Raw genomic sequence first — 21,979 nt, forward strand, 5'->3', positions numbered from 1 at the left:
GCCGTGTAATTTGTGTCAGATTGTTAATGCAGAAGAAAGGAAAACTGGAATCCTCAGTTCCTCCCCGTTTAATTTTTCCGTTCGACAACTGCTAGTATGAAAATCATCTTGTGTAATGTGATTGTGGGCGAATTATGTACACTCATTCGTTGTGTCAACACATGGTTTTCCATCTGACACGTAAACGGCACCAAAATCACGCAGAGTTGGGAGGTCTGGATATACAGGACCAATCTCACATCACTGCTTAAAAAGGTAACCGGGCATTTAAGTCTGACATGTTGACAAGTTGTTGAAAAATTGCTCCTACTAAGAAACAAACATGTCAGATGTTCATGATATAAATCTAACTGACTTGCAGTCACATTTGAAAGGAACTGGCAGTAATTGTCAAGTCTATTTTCCATCAAGAGGGATGATGTAACGCCAACATGTCTCTGATCCAGGCACTGTTGTTTGGAAATTTAAACCATCTTTCTTCTGTCAGAGCTTATATGTTTGGGGTTTTATATCAATTCTTGTGCCGGTACAGCCCGCTGCAACTCAATGCAGATCCTTAAGGCTCCATGCCTTGCCTACTATTTTAAGTTGTGCACTCTTTCAACAGAGGATATTTTTTTAATATTGCGTTTTAGAGTCATCCAAGGTTGCATAAAAGACATTGCATTTCCTACACTTTCCCTTACTTCCATCATCCGTCCTAATTTACAGCATGTTGATCATGATTTATTGATATTGGCGAAGGAATACTTCCCTTTCTCAGACAAGGTCATTTTATATCAAGATGATATTATTACAGCTTTGAAAATCCTAAATCAGTTAGGTTGACTGTCTTTGTACATCACCTGTGTGTTCAGATTTCTAAGGGGATTTTAAGCACAGTCCAACTTCAGCACAGCAGAGAGCTCAAGAAAGACTGGAGCTCAATTCTTTAATAGGCTATTACGAGAATGACAAGCAAGGGTAACAAACAAACGAACCCCCAACAAAGTAAACATTCACTGTGGAAGAACAAACAGACACCGCGATCAGCTCGGCCACATGTTCACAAGGATTTAATGTCAAACATTATTTTCTTATTAAGCTCAATTAGGGTGAAAGTGAATGTTAATGACATGGAAAATGGAGCGGAAGGAAGCAGGAGGCGCACATGGCTCATCACCGCGGTTATGTAAAGCTTTGGTCGGGACGAGAGTGGCGGGCAAGAACCCTAATTGCCTTAGAACAGGGGAAGGATAGAATGTGAACCAGTCAGAGTGTTTACATGATGGTATAATTGGAATCTTTGCTTAGTCGGACTATGCTATCTTTCGGGGGGAGGTGCTATTATCCCAATATACATGGCAGTGAATAAATCCAATCATTGGCCGAAAGCATGTCATATCCGATACGATAAGTGGCGCTGTTTTCATTACAACTAGTTGTGATACAGCCATTTCCGCTTGACCGCTTCACCACTACCAACAACAACCAACAACAACAACATCAACATTACGAGAAAGATGGCGAACGGAGAGCAAGGTGAAGCTACATCCCTTATTATTACTGTGTTCATTATTTGAAATAATTCAATTAAATCAAACTGACAGGTATCTTAAAAAGTCACTTAATCCCAATGTTTGTTGTTGGTGGGCTTTTTTGGTTTGCCTTCTTCAGGCTGTGCGCCTCAAAGCCCACCTTGAAGGCTGCACTTGGCAGTATAAAGTAGCATCCGCCCTTGTGATGTCCTTTGACAGCGGATCTTAACTGGCACCACACTGCGCTCGCTCGCCTGTCAAGCCGCAAGTACACAGTGACAAAGAACACGAGACGTAAGGACCTCTCTCTATTCAGGCCAAGATCTGTATTGACGGCTGTTTTTAAATTTAGATTTTTAAATATTTCATCTTTTGATCTTTAGTTCATTTTTACCTAGATTTGCCTATTTTTGACAGTGGAGACATCATACTCATCCACTGAGAGATACTCTGGCTGTGACCCTTGACTGACTGATATTATAGTGAAAACTTTTTGTTTTTATTCTACAAAAATACATGTATGGCTGTGTGTAGCCCAGGCACAACATTTATTTTTTTTAGTTTTCTAAAAGCCAAATTATATATGTCTTATGGCCACGTTTCTTGCAAAAGATTCGTTAAGTTCCTAACATTTTAAGTATTAAATTGCTTCATGCTTTTCATTTTTGCAGACATGCAGAACATATAATTCACAAAATGAGCAAAATTTGCCACGTTTGCAGGATTTCATCCCGATACCTTTCGGCACAGATCACACAGATTTTTACTTGAATCAAATTTACAGCCCCAGTTTTTATCCGTCCTTTTTGCTCATACGTGCTCCACCGTGGCTCCGTTCTCCTGCTTATGTGTCAGAGAGGATTGGTGATTAATCCGTCATGTTGCTAAGGTGGAGTAAAATAGACTGTAGGTGAAAGCAAACATTTGACCCGTCGCATGCATATTTTCCATGTTTGTTAGCCTACGTCTGTCTGTGTGTATCAGTGTGTATATCTGTGCGTATCCGTGTATATGTTGGATGATCTTGCTCATCTTATTGTACATCTTCATGGATGCTAATATAATCTTGTATAGCAGATGGTACTAAACTTCAAAACAATAATAATTTAAGGAGCTTCGAAATCTGAATAGAACGAGAACGGATCCAATCGGCAATTGAAATATTACGTTGAAATCTGAAAAAAAATCATCTAAGGACCCTTGATACGTTCATTTATCTTCTGCGCTGCTTAGATGGGTCAATAACATCGGGCAAGGGAAGGGTTACTCCCCAGACTGGTCACCAGTCAATTTCAGGGCTGACAGAGAGAAACGAACATTCACTCTCACATACTTCAAGGTCATTTGGAGTCACCAGTTAAACTAATCTCCAGAGCAAGTCTTTGGACTGCGGGAGGAAGCGGGAGTACCCGCAGAGAACATGCAGACTCGGCACAGAAAGGCATCTGGGTGCTTTTGAACCGAGGACCTTCTTGTCTTGAACACTCACTTAGGTAACATGTCAGTCCCTTACAATATTAACATTTAATGGAAACCAGCAGGAACCACATTTTAATATCTAATACAGCTGTATTTCATTTAATGGATTTCATCTAATTAAAATGCAAAAGAATAGATGCGGAGAGATGGATATCGGATGTGTGATATAATAAATAACAGGCGGTGTTCCTGCGGAGTGCAAACATGCGAGGAGCAGAAGGGGAATTAAACACCGGACCGTAGGGAAGTGAGGAAGGGTCAATGAGGTAGTAAGGAGAATAAAATATATAATGAAAGCTGTTTTTTAATTCATGGAAATAAACAATGTTCTGTACCCCAGCGTACACACCTACACACACACAACGGAAATCCACCGCTGTTTAATACAGCAATCAAATGCCTTCCCCGTTCACAGTAGCTGTAACTTTAGGAGCCCGAGGCCTGAGACAGGTGAAGGCCGTTGTCCAAATCCCATTCCTGTTTTCTGCTTGGCTGCACTGTAATTTCCTGGGCTTTAGAGAGCAGGATACGCTGCCCTGCACTCTGGAAGACAGGCCTGATGTGCACTTAGTCCCTGTATGCGGGCAAAAGATAAGAACACACACACACACACGCAGACACACACTATCAACACCAACACCACCACCTTCCCCCAGAGCAAGCAATGCCCAAGCCACCACAATAGCGGTTACCTTTAAGAAATACCAGCGACAATACTTTTATGCCACGGGTTCACACGCGGTTGCGCTCCAAGGATTCTGCCGCTGGTCAAAATAATATATTTCACATGCATAATTGTCTAGTTAACTGTGTTTGCAACACTTTTTTTGCCAGAGGCACAATACTGTACACACACAAAAAAAATCCTTTGCATCTGAAGTTTGTTTTTTTCAATCAACTGCTTCGTTAACAAGATACAGGTTATGGAAGATGATGATGCATGAATGTTTAACTTTGACTTAATAAAATCAAAGGACAGAAACTTTCTTTGAAACTATTTGTTCAGTGGCAGTTCGGCGAGATTATTCTTTATTCCTAGTTTCCTCGAAATTATTATTTCTTGTGTGATTGTTCAACTCTGAGAGCTGGTGTCACTCGCCTGCCGTCCTTCCAGAAGCCCCCTTAAAACCCCACCGACAGACAAACTGCCCTAACCCTACCCCCAGAGTCCCACATAACCTGATTAAACACTGAGTGCCCTGCCGCTCTGCCTCGGGCATTACCGCTGCTAATTCAGCCTGTCCGCCGCCTGCTGAGCCACATGGCCCAACCCCTAATGCACTTTACTTTAGTTCCAGACCATCTCCACTTTGCGCCATACAGACTGGAGACAGAAACCCTCGCCGCTGAAATGGCTGACATTGACCACGAACGACGGGAAATGGACTCAAATGGGTCTCTGGAATATTAGAATCTATCCTGGGGGAAATGCTACAGTAAGTTCAGTAAGAGGAGACAAAGTCACCATCTAAAAATGAAAACCCACTTTTGGTTATAGGTTGTATAGGATCACCAAACACATTTGAAGGTTCACTCCCATCTTTTCTTCAAACTGTCAGACTCAACAACCTTTTATAATGTTGTATATCGCAGCTTTCTGCAGATAGACATGATTTGTTACGATAGGATGAGGTTAATCCTTTTCAGTGAGGAAAGTATGTGCTTGTACGAGTTATATCATACTTGTTTACGCCCTGATCACAACCTGATTCTTCAAATACTGAAGACAATTTACACAATCCACAACCTGACATGGACATTAAAGTTAATTTCTATCTGTGCAGCTTCTTCGCTGGCAAATGATCTTTGTCGCAGTGCAGCCACAGACTTTGAGCGACCACACAAACCCAATCCTGAAAAGTTTCCGCGTTATAAATTATAATAATATTTACTCTTACCTGGCGAAGACAACGGTCGGTCAAATATGAGATGCTGCGTCTTATATATTTTGCGCTCACAATCATCATCATAATCAGTGACAAAAAATCGATTGAAAACTACAATAATATAAGTTATTGCAATTCATTTTGGTGCAATATATTGCACAAGAAAAGATGCTTAAGTAGTAGTATTGTGACAGCCAGATCACAGTCATTTGCAGGAAGGGCAGTTAGCAGGCGAGCGAGCCGTTTCCTCCGGCCTTCCTAAAAGAACCTTCTGTGCCAGACAATAGGAGATTGAATTATACTTTAGGATTGGAGGAGGGGGGCTATTTTGTACCACGATACACCAGGGAGAGCCTTTGTGACTCTTTCAACGCCTTTCTGAGGCAGGATTATTTTTTATCTGGCTCGACAGCCAGCTGAATGAAAGATCGTTTCTATCACTTTCTATTTGCTCTATACTTTTAACTCCCCCACTCTTTCTCACCTTCCATCTTTTGTTCAATCTCTTTCACTCCAAAGAACATCTATTTATATATTATTTGACATTCCGTGGCTTTTATTCTTTTGATGTAATGAGAAACATTTCAGTTACTCCAGGACAAAGTGACAAAGAATTCCAAATCCAATACAATTCAATATTTCAAGAGCAGTTCACTTGGTTGAAGAGCACATTTGCATTTTTTCAGAGAAAATGTATGGTTTCTGAAATGTTCATGCTGATAATGACTTGTAATGAAGGTTTGAAAATCAAAAACACTGAGTGACTTTATGACTACAAAGACTTAGGGCTCACAGAAAAGATTACACGAAAAGCCATGCTGAGAAATATTTTTTAATAAAAGGAGTTTTGAGTGTACAATGTGCCTCATTCATGTCTCAGCATCCAGCCAGACTACTTGAGATGCTACTGCTATCCTATTAAACTACAATAGTGCCAAAGTTCAAAAAATGTACTTACTGAACTGCATGGTAAATGGTAATGGTAAATGGCCTGTACTTGTATAGCGCTTTTCTAGTCTTCCGACCACTCAAAGCGCTTTAACACTACATGACATCATTCACCCATTCACACCCATTCACACACTGATGACAGGAGAACCATACACAGTGACACCTGCCATCAGTAACTAACATTCACACACTGTAGTCGCAGCTACAGGAGCAATGTTGGGTTAAGTGTCTTGCCCAAGGACACAACGACATGCGGGTTACGCCGGGCCTGGGATCGAACCCACAACCCTCTGATTGGAGGACGACCGTGCTTCCCACTCACCCACAGTCGCCCTAACTGCACATCGTGCACCAAACAATGTGGTACAAATACATGCACCATCACAACTCCTAACTAATGTAACAGCAAAATAGTCCCCATATGTGCATGTAAACCGCATTGGGTCTCCTTGCAAGATCTCGCACCATCTCATTCGTTCACATCGTTGATGACGTCCGCCTTAATTGTCCGGTTGCGAAAGCTCGCATTGCTCGATTTGTGGGATTTCCGGTGTTTTTTCAGTGATCGCCAACAAGCTAAAAGCTGAAATGACAACTAATGGTCACGCAAAATCTAACCTGTTACTTTGAGTGCGCAGTGACATGGAACGCTCAGGTCAATGTGAACAGGTAGCCTACTGTAGATTATCGCTGAATCTACCCGTATTATAATTGCCAATATCCAATATCTTCTTGGGTGGACCAACTAACCAGCATAACAGACGCTTTCCTGAAACAGACACAGCCAGTATTGCTAACAATGTTTGGACAAAGGCGTGTCCCTACAAGTGGGGAGGGGCTTGGTGTACCTTTTGCGTCGATTCCACAAAGTTGTTGTTTCACTTCAGAGTGCTCTTCAGCATGAAATTCCAGTCCCTGGTGGTTCTCAAGTGCTTCCCAGTGAGCTATGGTGAGAGCTTGAAACACACTTGGCAGCTGTACTCCCCTCTTGACAGCCTTAATTTCATTGGGTTGGAATGATTCAAGCTTTTAAAAGTAGATGCAGCAGGTACGGGACCGGTGAGTTAACCACCTCGTATCCCTGCGGAGGGTTCTAAGTGAGACTGATGTCTTGAGGTCTACGCCATGAGAGGAATAGAAGAAAAAGGGATGTTCTTTTGGGAGGCTGAATGATAAAAACAAAACCAAAAAAAAACATTCCTTCGTCCCATCTCGCTCTACTTGAGAAGAAGGTGTATAAAAATTGAAAAAATGGGCTTTTATTAAGCAGGCTGTGAAGGCTACGTCCCTCTGTAATGTTTGATGAATGTAAAATAACCAATGCTATTATATTATCCAACACGGTGTGTCCTAAAAGCATATACTACATTTCATGGTGAGTGCTTGAGATCTAACGGTTAGCAGCACGGCCAGCTTCCTGTTCTTCCCCGCCGTCATTTGGTTGTTACAAAGACACCTGTCTTTGTCGCAACCGACCAGACTTTGGCTTTTTTCCGTTTGTATTCATTCCAAACTGAGCTGCCAAGTAGTTAGTTAGTAAGTTACACGGCGATCACTTAATGCCTGCGTTGCTCTGTCCAAGGGAGCACGTTGAGGAGAGTTTGCAGGGGAGAAACCCCGTCTGACTTTTGTTAGGAAAGGGCCAGGGGTTCTGCGGGCTGGAGCGCTGCCTGCTGATAAAGGCTGAGCCACAGGAGTGTTTTGGAAGGTTCTGGGAATTATTCACCTTGGAGCAACTGCAGAGCCATTTCACTGGGATCTTAAGAAAACGACAGGCAGGCAGAGACCCTTTGAATGCATGTCCCAGCAAAGGGGAGGGGGGGGGCTACTTGAATGGCTCAGTAGGAGCTGAATGCTGGGTGAATGTGAAAGAAGGCGATGGCAGTGGAAGTCAACGGAGACGCTTCCATATGCATGACTGGGTCCCCCCTTTCACCGTTTTCCTTTTTTACTCTCTCGTAGGCCATTCAAGGCTGTGATAAAGCCTTCTCAGATCATCTACTTTTACCTCTGCTTCTGCCACAATAAGCCAAACGCCGATTGACTTGGGCTTCAGCTCACACCTAGGCTAATATCCCTCCCCTGTAATCAACCCAGCCTCTCATATCTCCACAAAGACCTTTCAGGACTCAAGGCGTCGAGGTCTCCATGGAGACCAGAGGAGAGGGACAAGTGCAGAGTATAATGTTTGTCGCTATCATATATTTAGATTGAAACAAGCAAGACCATTTCGGTATAAAGGGCAGTTACTGTTGTTCCACCTTGGTCAGTTACATTGCTCATCAGTCAGCATCGCATGTGTGTTTCGGCTTGCCCATGTGATGGATAACGGTTAAGTTATTTCAAGGGCCGTAAAGGATGGAGCCACAGTGTCAAATAGGTGCCTTTCAAATGGCACCTGTCAAATAGACGCGTCAAATAAAAGGAAATCCATTTGTACTGAGTTCAGATTGAAGATATTCACAGGGTAGCATCCATTTGGATAAAGTAGACCGTAGTGTATTAGTATGTTCATGAATAAATATCCGAGCACGAACAAACACAGCCTTTATTTCTGAAAGAAACTGACCTCGCCTCTGTGAGAGGTGTCAATCCCTCTGCATGATAATTATATTGGCTCTTCAGTGATAGATTCAAAAGGTAATAAGCGAGAGGAGCTCGTTCACTGAGACCTGTGAGACTAGCAGACAAGATGGATTGTAGTCCCGGATCTACACCTCTAAGGTGGCGGCAGGTCAGCCAATGTACACAGAGATAATGGTCACAGAGTTTATCACCTCTGCTGTGACCGTCGATATTGCCTCCTCATTTAGCCTCAACGGGCAAGTGATGAGCCGAGGGAGGGATCCATGCCTCGTTTCTGACTTAAACTTAAGCCAAATTAAACACAGACTAAAAACTATTATCTACGTATGTTGTGTCATGACAGACAGAATCATATCCACACATACAATGTAGCCTTCCATGTGTCCTAGAAGAGAAGAACGTTGAAGAAGGTTGAGATCTGTACAAGCTTCTAACCAACGAGGACCACTTAAAAGTTTTTCTGCACAATTTACAAAAGAGCTAATAAGAGCATTTGTAGAAGTTCAAAGATCAGTGTAGCGTGATAAAAGGTACACCGCTTTTAGAAAATTAGATTTGATAATTATCTACCACTGGTGCAAAGACAGCTGTCAGATTTAGAGTTAAATGGTGCATAATCTGGGTGCGATTGAGAAATGGTGTTTATCAATTGATACAATGTTTGTTTTGTTTTTGATTTGACCTTTGGACTTTACAAGGTTCTAGAGTATTTGAAAATGTTTGGATAACTGAAGTATGCAGCCTTCAAATATTGATTAAGAATTTGAATGCCATGAATGAATCTTTAAAGCTTCAAACTGAATTGAATAGTTAGACTGTTATTACTCCCCAATGGGGATCTAAATAGGACACACACACAACAGGAAAGCACACAATACTGCACATTAGTATAAATTCATGCAAGGTTTGAAATACAACATTTTACAAATTCGCTCCTTAACAAAAAGGCGTTGATCTATGATTACTATCCAACTACACTATAATATAAAAATGACATCAACATACTCATAGCAATACCTACTCGAGCTGCGTCGCCGGTCTGGCCTTTGGGGGACCTCCTGCTTGCGTCATCAGCTTTTCCTCCACTGCTCCTGTTACCCGGCAACGTGCACCGCTTGACGGCAAAAGCCTTGAAAGTTGAAAAACTTGAAGATGGGAAACGTCTTCTAATTTCATTTAATTGAATAAGATATTGGTTAAGCTTTGAACTTTTAGCTAAAAGCAATATTGCAATCTTAAGGCAGAGGATATTAATCAATACACTCAATAAAAACCACAGCAGCAAAACAAATGTCAGCAAATACATTTATTAACTTGTATCCACAGGCGCTTTCTTTTTTTCTTTGAGGATGAAAGCTAATTTAACTGTAACTTAGATATTACATATATTACAAAATATGCCCAAGCTACATTACGTGAACACATTTTTCTGCCCTTCAGCGTGATAATGCTTTCTCCTGGTTCCATGAAACAACCTTTTTTTTAAATTATTTAAAAATTTAATAATCACACCACAAAACAAAAGGGAAAAGCAACCAAGTTTCTTTGTGTTATTATTAACAATGGTAGAAACATTACTGGGCTTAGAAAGTAATATTTCAGGTTTATATCTTGTCTACATGTCTAAGTATACATTGTCTATAAAACCGTCACAACCTCAGGAAGATATAAAGTCTCCATCCTCATGAATTAAATCTTTGTCGGCATGCACTGCATGATGGGATATGCTGGGCCGCATGAGATAGATAAGATGTGTCCTCCAAATCATCGCGTTTGGAGGAGCTGACAGAACTGAAGTGACGTATGCGGTCGACAAATGCATCCTCATGAGGATGCAGCCAACCAGATGAGACTCCACTTATACAGTATGTGGGCAATGTAGTTCGTGAAACTAGTTTCCAAAAGATCGGGAAAGATTGGCACCTAATTAAGCAGCTTCATATCCAAGTGAAAATGTTTTTATTTTCATGTCCCTTTTTTTTGTCACGTTGCTAATATTTTTATTAAATAAGTTTCTTGTTTTTACTCAAATGTTCCTTTCTCTTTATCTATGAAGCAAATTATAACATTGAATTGCTCATGGGTAAAAAATGTAATTGTTGGATCCCATCCTGCCTTTAATTCCAAAGGCCGCTTGAAAGCAGCGGGAATCAAGCAGATGGACTTTGTTTTTAAATTCCTCTCCCCTGTAATCTACACATCTGGCGGATGCCGTCGGTCGTAAAGTGTGTTAGCAAATCTAATCTGTCTCCATTCACATAACCTTAAATGCTCCAGCATCACCAACATACCATCCATCAACTCTCTCAGTTGCCTTTAACAGCTGATTGGCAACCAGCAAAGAGGTTTGTCCTCACGTTGGCGTGACTGACTTGCAACATGGAGTGGGGTACGAAACTACCATATCTGCATGTGATATTCTGTAGATCTTACTCTTTTTTTTTTCTTGGCAGTAAGAAGACATGGTTTGACTTGTGTGTGTCTGACGGGTTATTTCCTTGTTGCTGGTGTGATCGCCCATTCAAATGTGTTAGGAGGAAGAGCCAGACTTTGTGCATTGATTGAAGTGTTTGCGACAGTCTTAGTGAGGGAACCCATGCGTACATATGCTTGTTGGCACACGTCTATAAGCCAGTGTATTTTGTGTGTTGTAGATCAGATGGAAATACATGTTGGCTTGTGAACACTTTTTAATTGATAGTCAGCAGTTTTGCGAGATGGAGACAGGGGGGGGGACATGGTCCCTCTTGAGAATCGCCGCCCGCTGTGTGTTGTCAAGGCGAGGGAGGGAGGAGGATGAGGTGATGTACGAAATCATTAGGCTCCTAACACCTAAAACATTTGTGTGACGTAACGCAATATGCTCCAGGTTCCGTGGTAACGGACAGATAGAGGCGACAAAAGAGAAGAAGCAGCACAGAGGTAGAGGAGCAGAACGACCTGATCGCTTGATGTTGTGCATTACTGATAGGAAGGAGGAAAGGTCGGTAATGTGATGCCACAGATAAAGGAGGAACCTCCCTCTCTCTCTCACTAACGCTCTCATTCTCTGATAAATCTCTCCGGCCCCGCTGCAATGTGAATAAAGGAAGTGAAGTGATCTCTTTAGCCGCAGATTAGGATTGGAATTGAGCTAATGTCTTTACATGCGGTGTCTTTAGGGGATACAGATCACTGACATCATAGGGGGTACCGCCTCATCTGCTGATGGGATTTCGAGGAGCATGCGTGCTTAGATGGTATCAAAATTCATCCCAATTGGGTAAAACTCAGCCCTATAAAAATATAGGCTTTTATCCTTCCAGTCATATGCGTTTTGAGGAGCAGTTTTGCTGTGTATTCTATGCGGTGGGGTTCAGTTTGTCGCCTATATTCATTTATTGTAGCCATCTGTCCGGGATACAGCACCCCGAAATCACCACATTCTAAATGTAGACATCAATATGTGTAGTTGCATTTAACGAAGGGGACCACTGTTAAAACCAACCAGCCGTCTTGACTACAGTTTTATTTTCCAAGATAATCAGACTAAGCCATCCCAAAAAGAATAAAAGTTGCACCCTTGATTTCCTGCTCATGGCTGTTGGCGATGGAGAGAGACGCAGCCCACACATTCCCTAATGCGCTCACACATTTAGCAAATTAGCTGTAACGTCCTTGAAGTAATGGCGATTTATTTTTGTTAAGATGCCGTTTATTACGTTACTGATAATGTTTTGACAAGACTATGGTGAACATTTTGCAGTGACAGCTTATTTTAGGGGTCAGTATATCCGGTGTGTACAATATTTTGGATGACGGTCCAGACAAAAGCTGAAGAAGCTTTTAGCTCCATGTGAAATATCTACTGCTATACTTGAATATATGTAGCAGCTATGTCCTGAATACTCAAAGTATTAGTCTGGATAGAGCTTTACTCCTACATGAGGCCAAGTCATATTCATTCCAGCATTGTTATGTACTGTATCAGAAACACTGGGGTTTGACATCTGACCAGCTACTGGCTGCACAAAACAAGCCAAAAAGGGAGCGATCGTCTTCTAAGTCCGTATTCTTAAACATTGTAGTGGCCTATAATCGATCTGTTCTATTTAGTAGAACAGCTTTCCGTAATGTATTTTTAGTATTTAGGTAAAATGACACGGTCGTTCGACTCTGAGTTGAAAGCTTGTTCGCCGAATTGATACTGTGCATATTTTGACTGTACTCTGTTAAGCCGGCCGGGTCCCCGAGGTAAACCGGGGGATGACGAGCGAATCTGCAGAGCAGCAAGAAGACGAAGGCATAAATATGTGATGTGGGTCGATGGAGGTGGAGGGGAAAAGGAGATGAAGGGAAAAGTAATCCGAAACGGGTTTACTGAAAGGTTTTTTCTGTATATCTATAAGTGCCTTTAAAGGCTGCAGGAGAGTCTTACAAATACAAAGACACGATTAGATCAAGTTTGAGGCAAAACACAAGCAAACCCAATGCAGAGAAACTTTTCAGGGATGTTTAAGTTCAAGGGATTGCATGGAATTTAAATGCGAAGGTTAAGGTATAATGAATGCTCGGACACTTGATACCTATTTAAGAACAATAATTGTAGTATTGTAATTCAGGGAAATGTCCCACCACCCGTAGCAAAGACGAAATAATTGCTTCCATGTACTTTTGGACATTTCATGAAGATTGCTGTAAAAAAGAGTTCCACACAGAACGCCATCCTCATCTCTGAAAGAAACCCCCTTCTGTCTTTGTACCCACACAGCTGGAGGTTTCTACCACCGACTTCGCTGGAAACCTCGTTGAGGGACCGGCCCTACTTCTCATCACTGTCATCGACCAAAATGACAACCGGCCCATCTTCAAAGAGCAGAGCTACACAGGAGAGGTGCTCGAGGGATCCCCGACAGGTAGGTGACTTTGTTATACCGAAGGGCCCTGGAGAGAAATGGGCGTTTATTTGATTCAGTTGAGCGGCAATGTCACACACACTGTGACTGTGAGACTTGAGGTGTCTCTGATCCGAGGCTACGCGCAGTTATATCGATGATGTCACCCCCTTGTGTGTGGGTGGTTTGTGTGCGCTGTTGTGGAGTCAAATGCATAAAAATCCAACAAATACCCCAAACCAATTCGCATGGTGCCAGTTGTTCTCATTCTGCGCATGGTGTTCTCATTCTCAGGTCGAACTCTGTTGCTTTATAACACTCCTCTACCTCTATGTGGATGTGTCTCCTTGTCTCCTGGTCTCCTTTATGATGTTTTGGATTGGTCAGGTAATTCGGCGAAGACATAGAAAGTCCAAAACAGGATGAAGTTCGCCTCTTTCCGAATCCGACACCTTCCCATAGGTTTGATGGGAGGTGTAGACTGCAGTGAAACAATTAGGATTTTGTTTTTGTTTTTTCTAATTCAAAGCTTTGCTCTCACTACAGCAAAATGATTAATAAAAGAGGGGTTCATTTTTAATGATGGGTTTACAAACTAAAAATGGGACTACATTTGATACCTTTTGGAAATGGGAAAATGTATTGACAATATATGTTTGACATCCCACATATCCGCCAAATTTGTTAACTTCCTTTTCTCCTTCCTTCTTTTAATTCACTGTTCTAGAGATTTAACAGGATTTGGAAAGTTACCTGGTTCTAATGATCAATATGGAGAGACTCATTGTTCCTTTACAGACTATTATTAGGAGGGTCAGCACCACCTTTCTTCCTCATCTCATGGTCGAGTGTTTGAGAATGAATCATTTTGAGGCAAAGCTGGCAGAGCACCTAAGAAGACCCGCCATCTTTTGCTGCTGCTGTAAATTCCAATGTTCTCTTCGATGCCTTTGTCCCTTTTTGCCAGGGGCTTCTTTTCCTGACTCCTCACCGTGACAGTTGTGCCTTCACTGGTCTGAAATATTAAATAATTCCTTGAATGTACAGCGCCTTTGCTCACCTCAGCTTTTAACAAGCTTAGGATTTCTGTGTGTTTCAGTCATTAAAGCAGAACAAATTAATTAGAAAATATGCTTGTTTTGTTCTATCCATATAGCTGCCGTGTAACTCGCTGTCGTCCACCGTACAATAGTCATGTATGACGTTGGAGTAGAATCGTGGAGGCGGTCACATCCGGTCTTCACTCCCAGGTTTAACTTGTTGCTGATACATTGGATTTACATAATACATGTAAAAATAGAATTTGTAAAAGAAAACCTAATACATTTTTCCCAACTGTTGTTTTTGTCATGAATACTTTTTACGCCAAACACTGATTAGAACATGATAAAGCAATCTTTTAATTTTGGAGATAAATCGATTTTCCTGAGCTTACCTGAAGGGATATTTTCAAAACACTTTATTGTACAAAACACGAAGGCTCCCATGTCTTAACCGAGATTGCAAACATCATTACTGCTTTCCCCCGATGAAGGCAGCGCACACCGGATTCCTTCATGCTTGGCCCATATACACAATGTAACTTTTTACCAGGTGGAACTCACATTCTCTTCGAGCATTTTGCTAAAAGGAAACTCAATAAAATAGCTCACAATAACAAAGCTTAAACACGGATTTACCTCAGACAGACTGCCAGACGCCGCTCTGGGTCAATTGCATCCCAACAGTTGGTCTTCCGCCTGCACAAATCTATTTGAAACTTTCATTTGAAAAGGGCAGTTTTAAAGTGCTGCAAGTATGAATAGTTTTTAGAAAACACATTTCCAACCAAGTATTTTTCATTTTTTTATATTTTCTTTTGTTTATTAGTCACACCAAAATGTATCCCTCTGAGCTCCACAATATGTCCAACTCCAATAGTCGCACCATGCGGCGCTAATGAGGAAGTTAGCAGAAGTCAGGTGCTACATCCTGTGTGCTCCCGCTGTTCACCTTGAACTGGGTTCCACTGATTCAGTGAATAAAAGAGCGCTCAAGGTCTCCCTACCAAGTGTTTTAGGGGAACAACATGTTGGGGCTGGCAGATCGTTTGGTGAAATATGTTGAACGTGGTTCGTAGAAAGCCCAGGCAGTAAAAAACAAGAGGGAAACAAAACGCTATGCATTGCCGACTCCGTGTTTGTTCTCACATCATTAGCACAAAAGCCAACAGACAAAAAAACCTTAATCACCAACAGAGCTCCGTAGATAAGAGGGATCAGTCAGCAGGCTGGCAGAGGAAAGACACACACACACAGCTTCCCATGGAGACATTTTGAGCAGTCGTCAACTTCAAGCTGAATTGTGTTATCAATTGCTAGTACATTGCTTGCACATTGGGTACTGACTGTGCAGCCGATGGTCAGAGGCTGACAAACTCTTGTTAGAAGTAATGCAGTCAAACTGAAAGTGTGTTTAATTTGTTTTGGTCCTGAACTAAAAGGGAATAAATGGTACAATTCAATTGTCACAAAAAAAAGAATTTATTCGACTCGTCCGATCCTGACCCAGACAGCGTGTGCTTTTACTATAATTGTCTACATTTTGGTTTGCCTGCACACTTGCAGTCAGACTACACATGCAACCTCTGCACGCTTACGTAGGAATGAGCCCACCAGGAGAAAGTTAGAAGGATGACAGAAGTGTATTCTTAATTCAGGATCAGACCTCACAAAACACCTGAATCATCAGAGCAGCTCTCTGCTTAACAGACAAATTAACTCTGAGTTCTGAAAGCTCAGCAGCGACACATTTAAAAAGGAAACTGATGTTAAATTACTGAGTCCTCAGATATCATCTGCCAGAGACCTTCTGACTCAATAAGATGTAAAGAGATTTAATTTGTAATTATTTTATGCTGTGCTTTTCTTTTTTTTAAAGTTCTTGAAGAGAACAAACAACAAATGAACTGAAGTTTGGATGTATTTTTGGGGTGGTGTGAGGAAAGCTGCTTGGTGCTTTAGTTGTCATGGGTGCCAGATTGGATTGAGTTCAGAGATAAGATGAAGCGTCCAGCTCTAAAGATGTGTTTCTTGCATGTGCCTGCAAATCTCTGCACCAAATAGTCTACTTAGGCACATGTCAGTTCAGCTTCAATGATCTGTCCATCTATCTCTCTTGTCAATCATTCAAATTACATTTAAAAACCTGCCAGTTTGCCAATTGTTTCCTAGTCAGCAGTGCTAGATTTTTAAACAATTGTTTTTATTAAAAGAAAGTCCATAGATTTTGTGGTCTTTCAGGACGTTTGTTTATCTTCCTCAGTACTCGCATTATCCACATCGTGGATGTGGAGACGTTTCCCATTTACACTTGAACAGTTACAGAACATCATCATTCATTCGGAGTCATGTGCCGTGTGCATTCCACCCTGATGGGAATCTATGTGCATATGTTGTGTTAGTGTTTGTAGCCTGTGTCCATGCACCTTTTTCAAGAATAGAGTAACACTGGCTCCCTTTTGTGTGTGTGTGTGTCATTGGTATGTGGGCATATTTGTGTGATTTTCAGCGGCGTGGTGTGTGTTTTACACTGTAGCAATTGGGCAGCAGGAGACGCTCTGGGGAGGGATGTCACAGTGCTCTGACATTTCTGTGCAGACTGATAACAAAGCAGCCAAAGCCTGTCTCCTGGCATGCCCTCTCCATCCACTGTTAGCTCCTCTACTCTTTGTTTGTGTTTTTTCTCCTGCGGTCATTATATCTCGCATTCTCCTTTCCCTTCATGCCCTGCATTACCTTGGGCTTTCTGTCCATACCATCCTGCTCCCCCACAATTTCTGTTTTGCTACTGTCTCCATCTTTGCCTTGTCTACCAACTTCTTCATAACTGATGACACAGACTGACTGGTTCTAGCCCTCACTTGTGTGTTGTGTGATTTTTGACAGCATTATAACTGCCTCACGCCGAATTCGGACTGTGCTTGCAATGACATCGGCGTTAGAGTGTTCAATGTTCAATTTCTACACAATTTTTGTCTGAAGGATAAGGCAGGGAATCACGCGATTGCTTAAATGTATGTATGTATGTGTGTATGTATGTATTATGTGGGCATCCACGAATGGCTGTGCACCTGTCTCTTTCCACAGCTAATCTCTTTTTTTTCTGCAGTAAACTGCATAATATGTTGAGGGGCCAGTCACGGCTGCATACCCATGGTCCTCTGGTGGTTCCGTTGACTCCTACTAATTTCTCAAAACACCATATATTTTTGGGCCATCGGATGAATCTTAGCCAGGACAAACTAGCAGGTCAGTGTACTCCTCAGTCAACCCGTCTAGTGGTGGTGGGTTGAAGAACGCCTTGGTGGTGAAATGCAAGCATCTTGCAGGGTGATTGTGTGATTTTTCCATAGGGCGACTGACTCTTCAGGAGCACTCAGTATTTTTTTTTTTTTAAATAATGCAATTACAGGTTGGTCTCCTCGTGCCTCACCGGACTCCCCCATCTTTTCAAGCTGGATATTGGACAGCAGGCCATTCCATCTGTTTATCCTTTTCCAGACCCTCCTTGATCTTCCGGTTGCTGCTGCTCTGGTGCCTGGACCAGCTTGCTTCTTTGGTCTTTGTGAAGCTTACTCAGATTCCCGCGAAACCTTTGCCGTCACCTCATCCTCCATGGTAACAAAAGTGTCTTTAATATTGTGCAGAGGAGTGTGGTAGCGTAAAGGACATCCACTTTCCTTGCTTATCTAGCTGTGAAGTCTGCTATTATTATATGTTTCATGTCCCATGAAAGAGTGCTGCTACCAACCTTCACTGTCAGACAGAAGACAGCGTGGGCTCCTTCTTTTCACTTAATGCATCTTTGAAGCTGGTTAGTGGGCCAAAAACCTCCAACAGTTTCAGCATACCTTGTTTCAGGATATGGCGTCATTGCTTCCTTTTCTTTTTTTCCGAAACTGCAAAGCAACATGGTGTGGTTCAGATGATCTGTCAACCATCCCAAACGGTGGGAATCCAGTGTGAAGACTGATCAGAGATCATCTCATCCAGGGGTTTATGCAAACCGTCTGATCTTAAAATGAAGCCGAACATCCTAAACACCCGCACAGTGTTCTCCGGGATGCATTGTTTTTTACTGCGTTGAGAGTTCTGCTCATCCATATGTTAGTGCTTCAAGCTTAGAAAGGCTGGTGGTTGAGTTGTGTCTGAATTACACCTCCTGGTCTCAGTGTACAGCTTCATGACTTCATTATACACGAAATGGAAATCTGTTCTAACCTCTCTCCAGGCAACATAACACATGTATCACGGCTGAAAAAGGTTCTGAAATCTACTTTTCTCTACATTGCTGGCATGTATGTTGGCACCTGATTAAGATGGACAAAAAGCGATAAACTCAGTTGCTGCTTTGTTCAAAGTCTGATGCATCTTTCTGTTTTCAACTATTGCTGGAGGGGAGAGTGGGCTCAACAGGATGATGGCTGTTTCTGCTGACATCTGTTGTGTGCCAGTGAGCTTGGTGGAAATTGATCAATTATGCTTTTATTAATTTTTCAGTTTGAAAGCCTAATGTTAATGCAGATAACTACTTTTCAATGAGCAGCTATTTCATATCTAAATAAAAAACTAGAAAAGTCACTTACAATAGAACAAAGACATGCATTGGGTAATGATTCTGATTCTACTTAAGTCAAGGACAGTGATATGCAGGCAAAAAAAAACGGGGTTATAACTTCAGTGTAAGACTTGCAGTTTATGTCATACTGTGTATGTTTTTCTTTTTTTCAGTGCTATTAGGTGTTTTCTTCTTCGTTTTTTCATGTGTGTCACGATGGGGCAGAGGCAGGACCCAAATGCAGATTTCCAACAAAGATAGTTTAACGCCAACAGGGATGCACAACAGGTAGAACCTTCATGAACGGCATTCAGGACAGACATTCAAGACGCGACAAGGGACAAAATACACACAGGGCTTAAATACACTGGGAATGTGCAGGTGATTGAACACAGGTGGAAACAACCAGGGACACGGCAGACAATCACAGGGGATGACAAGACAAGGGAGGAAGTGAAGCTAAATCAGGGAAACAAGAGGCAGGAAACAAAACAACACAGGAAAACAACCCAAACCGTGACAATGCAGGTGTTTAACAATAGACGGGTACTTTTGTAACTATGATTGGATAAATAACTGGATCAAGGTCCAATGATAGTTTTAAATTATACAGTAATGATGTCCTCTACACAGTTTATGCTATTTATTTTACAGTTAAACTTCATTATTTCAACCACATATAACCAAATAACACTCAATACAACTCCTCGTTAGTGGTCAGTTTTTGCTTTTCCAGTAGGAGGAAATTTAATTTATTGAGTTAAAACGTTTTTGGACAAAGATTGATGATTGATTTTTTTCTGCATATTTTGTACACTTGGGTAGAAGGAGGTGGTGAGTTGTCAGCTTATCTCCATCCGGTGGTGAGTTGGGCGGCAGGGCCAGCGGCAGTTGCAGTGGATCGACGCAAAGGGTCTGCCATGAAGGAGGCAAAGCAGCGAGTCTTGGAGGTGTTTGGGGTAGCTATGTACAAAGTGCTTCTGGAAAACCATCCAGCACCTCAAGAGGGATAACGGAATGATTCAAGCTGTGTACAGTAAGAATGGGACCCTGTTGACTCCAACTGGGGACATTATTGGGCAGTGGAAGGAGCACTTTGAGGAACTCCTGAATCCAACTACTACGCCCTCCTTGGCAAGGCAAATTTATTTGTATAGCACATTTCAACAACGAGGCAATTCAAAGTGCTTTACATAAAACTGTTAAAAACATCCAAACATAAAGCGAGGACATTTAGAAACAATTAAGAACATTGATTGGGGTCGTCGTGGTGCGGGCGTAGAGTGGGTGCGCTGGGAACTGCAAGGTTGGTGGTTTGAGTCCCGGCTGCCCCATGTTTCAAGTCGAAGTGTCCCCGAGCAAGAGACCTAACCCCTAATTGCTCCCCGGGCAAAATGTGAAAAAGCTATGAGTTTAAAGTGTAATGCAAGTCGCTTTGGATAAAAGCATCAGCTAAATGATCTGTAATGTAGTGATTGTAACATAAAATTTCCAATGTAGTAAGAATTCCGCAAAGCCTCAAGGATTGATGAGATTTTTCCGGAGATTCTGAAGGCAATAGGTGTTGGGGGGCTGTCTTGCAGGACTCGCCTCTTTGCGCAGAAGTGTGGGACAGTGCCTGAGTGGCAGGCTGGGCAGGCCGGGGTGGCGGTACCTCCCTTCAAAAAGGGGGACCAGAGAGTGTGTGCCATTTACAGAGGTATCACACCACTCAGCCTCCCTGGTAAAGTCTATTCCAAGGTGCTGGAAAGGAGGGTTTGGCCAATAGACGATCCAAGGATGAAAAGGAACAATGCAGATTTTGTCCCGATCGTGTAACGGAACAGCTCTTTACTCTTGCAGGGATCATGGAGGGGGGCCTGGGAGTATGCTCATCCAGTCTACATTGGTGGACCTGGAGAAGGCGCAGGACAGCTGGAAAGAGGGCTCGGGGAAGACACAGGACAAGGTGGAAAGATCATATCTCCACACTGGCCTCGGAACGCCTTGGGATCCCCCAGTCAGAGCTGATAGATGTGGCCCAGGAAAGGGAAGTTTGGGGTCTACTGGTGGAACTGTTGTTCATATCACATCAACGTAACAGTCACATCATTGAAAGTCATTAATATTGTCAATGATTCTCAGACAAAAAATAGTTAAATCCAAATTTTAGGCATGGAATGGTACGTCGCTGGAAAATGACTGTTAAGACTGTCGTGTTTTTGTGATTTAAGTGTAGCTCACCCTCCCAACTCCACGCAGACAAGTTAAACCTAGCATCTCGGTGATATATCTTGTGTAATTGGACATGATGGGGTATAAATGAAGATATTCCTCATAGCTAAGTCTCTGTTTGTGTTCCAGACTAATTTGCGTTCGCATCAGAGGTAATTAAGATACAGGTTACTGCTGTGGAGGCAGAGAAGGATGGATCCGGTCTGCTGTTCTGTTCTGCGTTCTTGCCTGCAAACACACACGCAGGCTGGATAAATACATCTCAGGGGTGCGCATACTGAATAAAACTTCTATCAAATTACATTTCGTTTTATAGCATGATATAGTAAATGGTTGCGACAGGGTTTTTCTTTTACAACAGAGGTTTTTTACGGGCCAGAGATAAAAAAAACAATGAAATGATAGCAGGGTAAATTATGGCTCTGTTCCATTGAGGAGAGCTAGTTTCAGGGTCTCCATGTTGTGCATTCTGGCTCACTGACATGACTTAGTAGGATGGTTATTTAAAACCAAGCTAAGATTATTGTTATTACTGTAGTTAAATGTGAAGAAAAAGAGGATTCCACCATCTGGCAAAAATTGGCCACAGGCACAAAAATAGTCCCCAGTCATCCATGACACATGAATTGCAGTTGATTGCGACTTGCACACACTCCTCCCACAGTGGTACAATGACCTTCACAAAAACAACCGGCACAAGAAAAACAAATATTTGCAATGAAATATCACCAAAACCATGACGAACTCCGGGCATATGCATGGCATCTTGTTTGCTGAACTACCTTATGCAAATTGTCCAGAACCATCCATCCCTTGCCTGCACTTTGACCTTCAGCATTGTCAGAGCTGCACTCATCCACCGGCCCCGTTCTTT

At 42.2% G+C, this 21,979-nt stretch overlaps 1 protein-coding gene across 1 annotated transcript in view; it reads left to right on the forward strand.

Moving 5' to 3' along the window:
* The window catches only part of cdh13 (cadherin 13, H-cadherin (heart)), a 251,006-nt gene that overhangs the window by 127,456 nt on the left and 101,571 nt on the right, over positions 1 to 21,979 (forward strand). Inside the window, exon 6 of the mRNA XM_078081980.1 lies at positions 13,170 to 13,314. Coding sequence (XP_077938106.1) covers positions 13,170 to 13,314 — 145 coding nt within the window. The remainder of the gene's footprint in view (positions 1 to 13,169; positions 13,315 to 21,979) is intronic.

The sequence above is a fragment of the Gasterosteus aculeatus genome, chromosome X, assembly GCF_964276395.1.
Source record: "Gasterosteus aculeatus chromosome X, fGasAcu3.hap1.1, whole genome shotgun sequence".
In the NCBI taxonomy this organism is placed as follows: Eukaryota; Metazoa; Chordata; class Actinopteri; order Perciformes; family Gasterosteidae; genus Gasterosteus; species Gasterosteus aculeatus.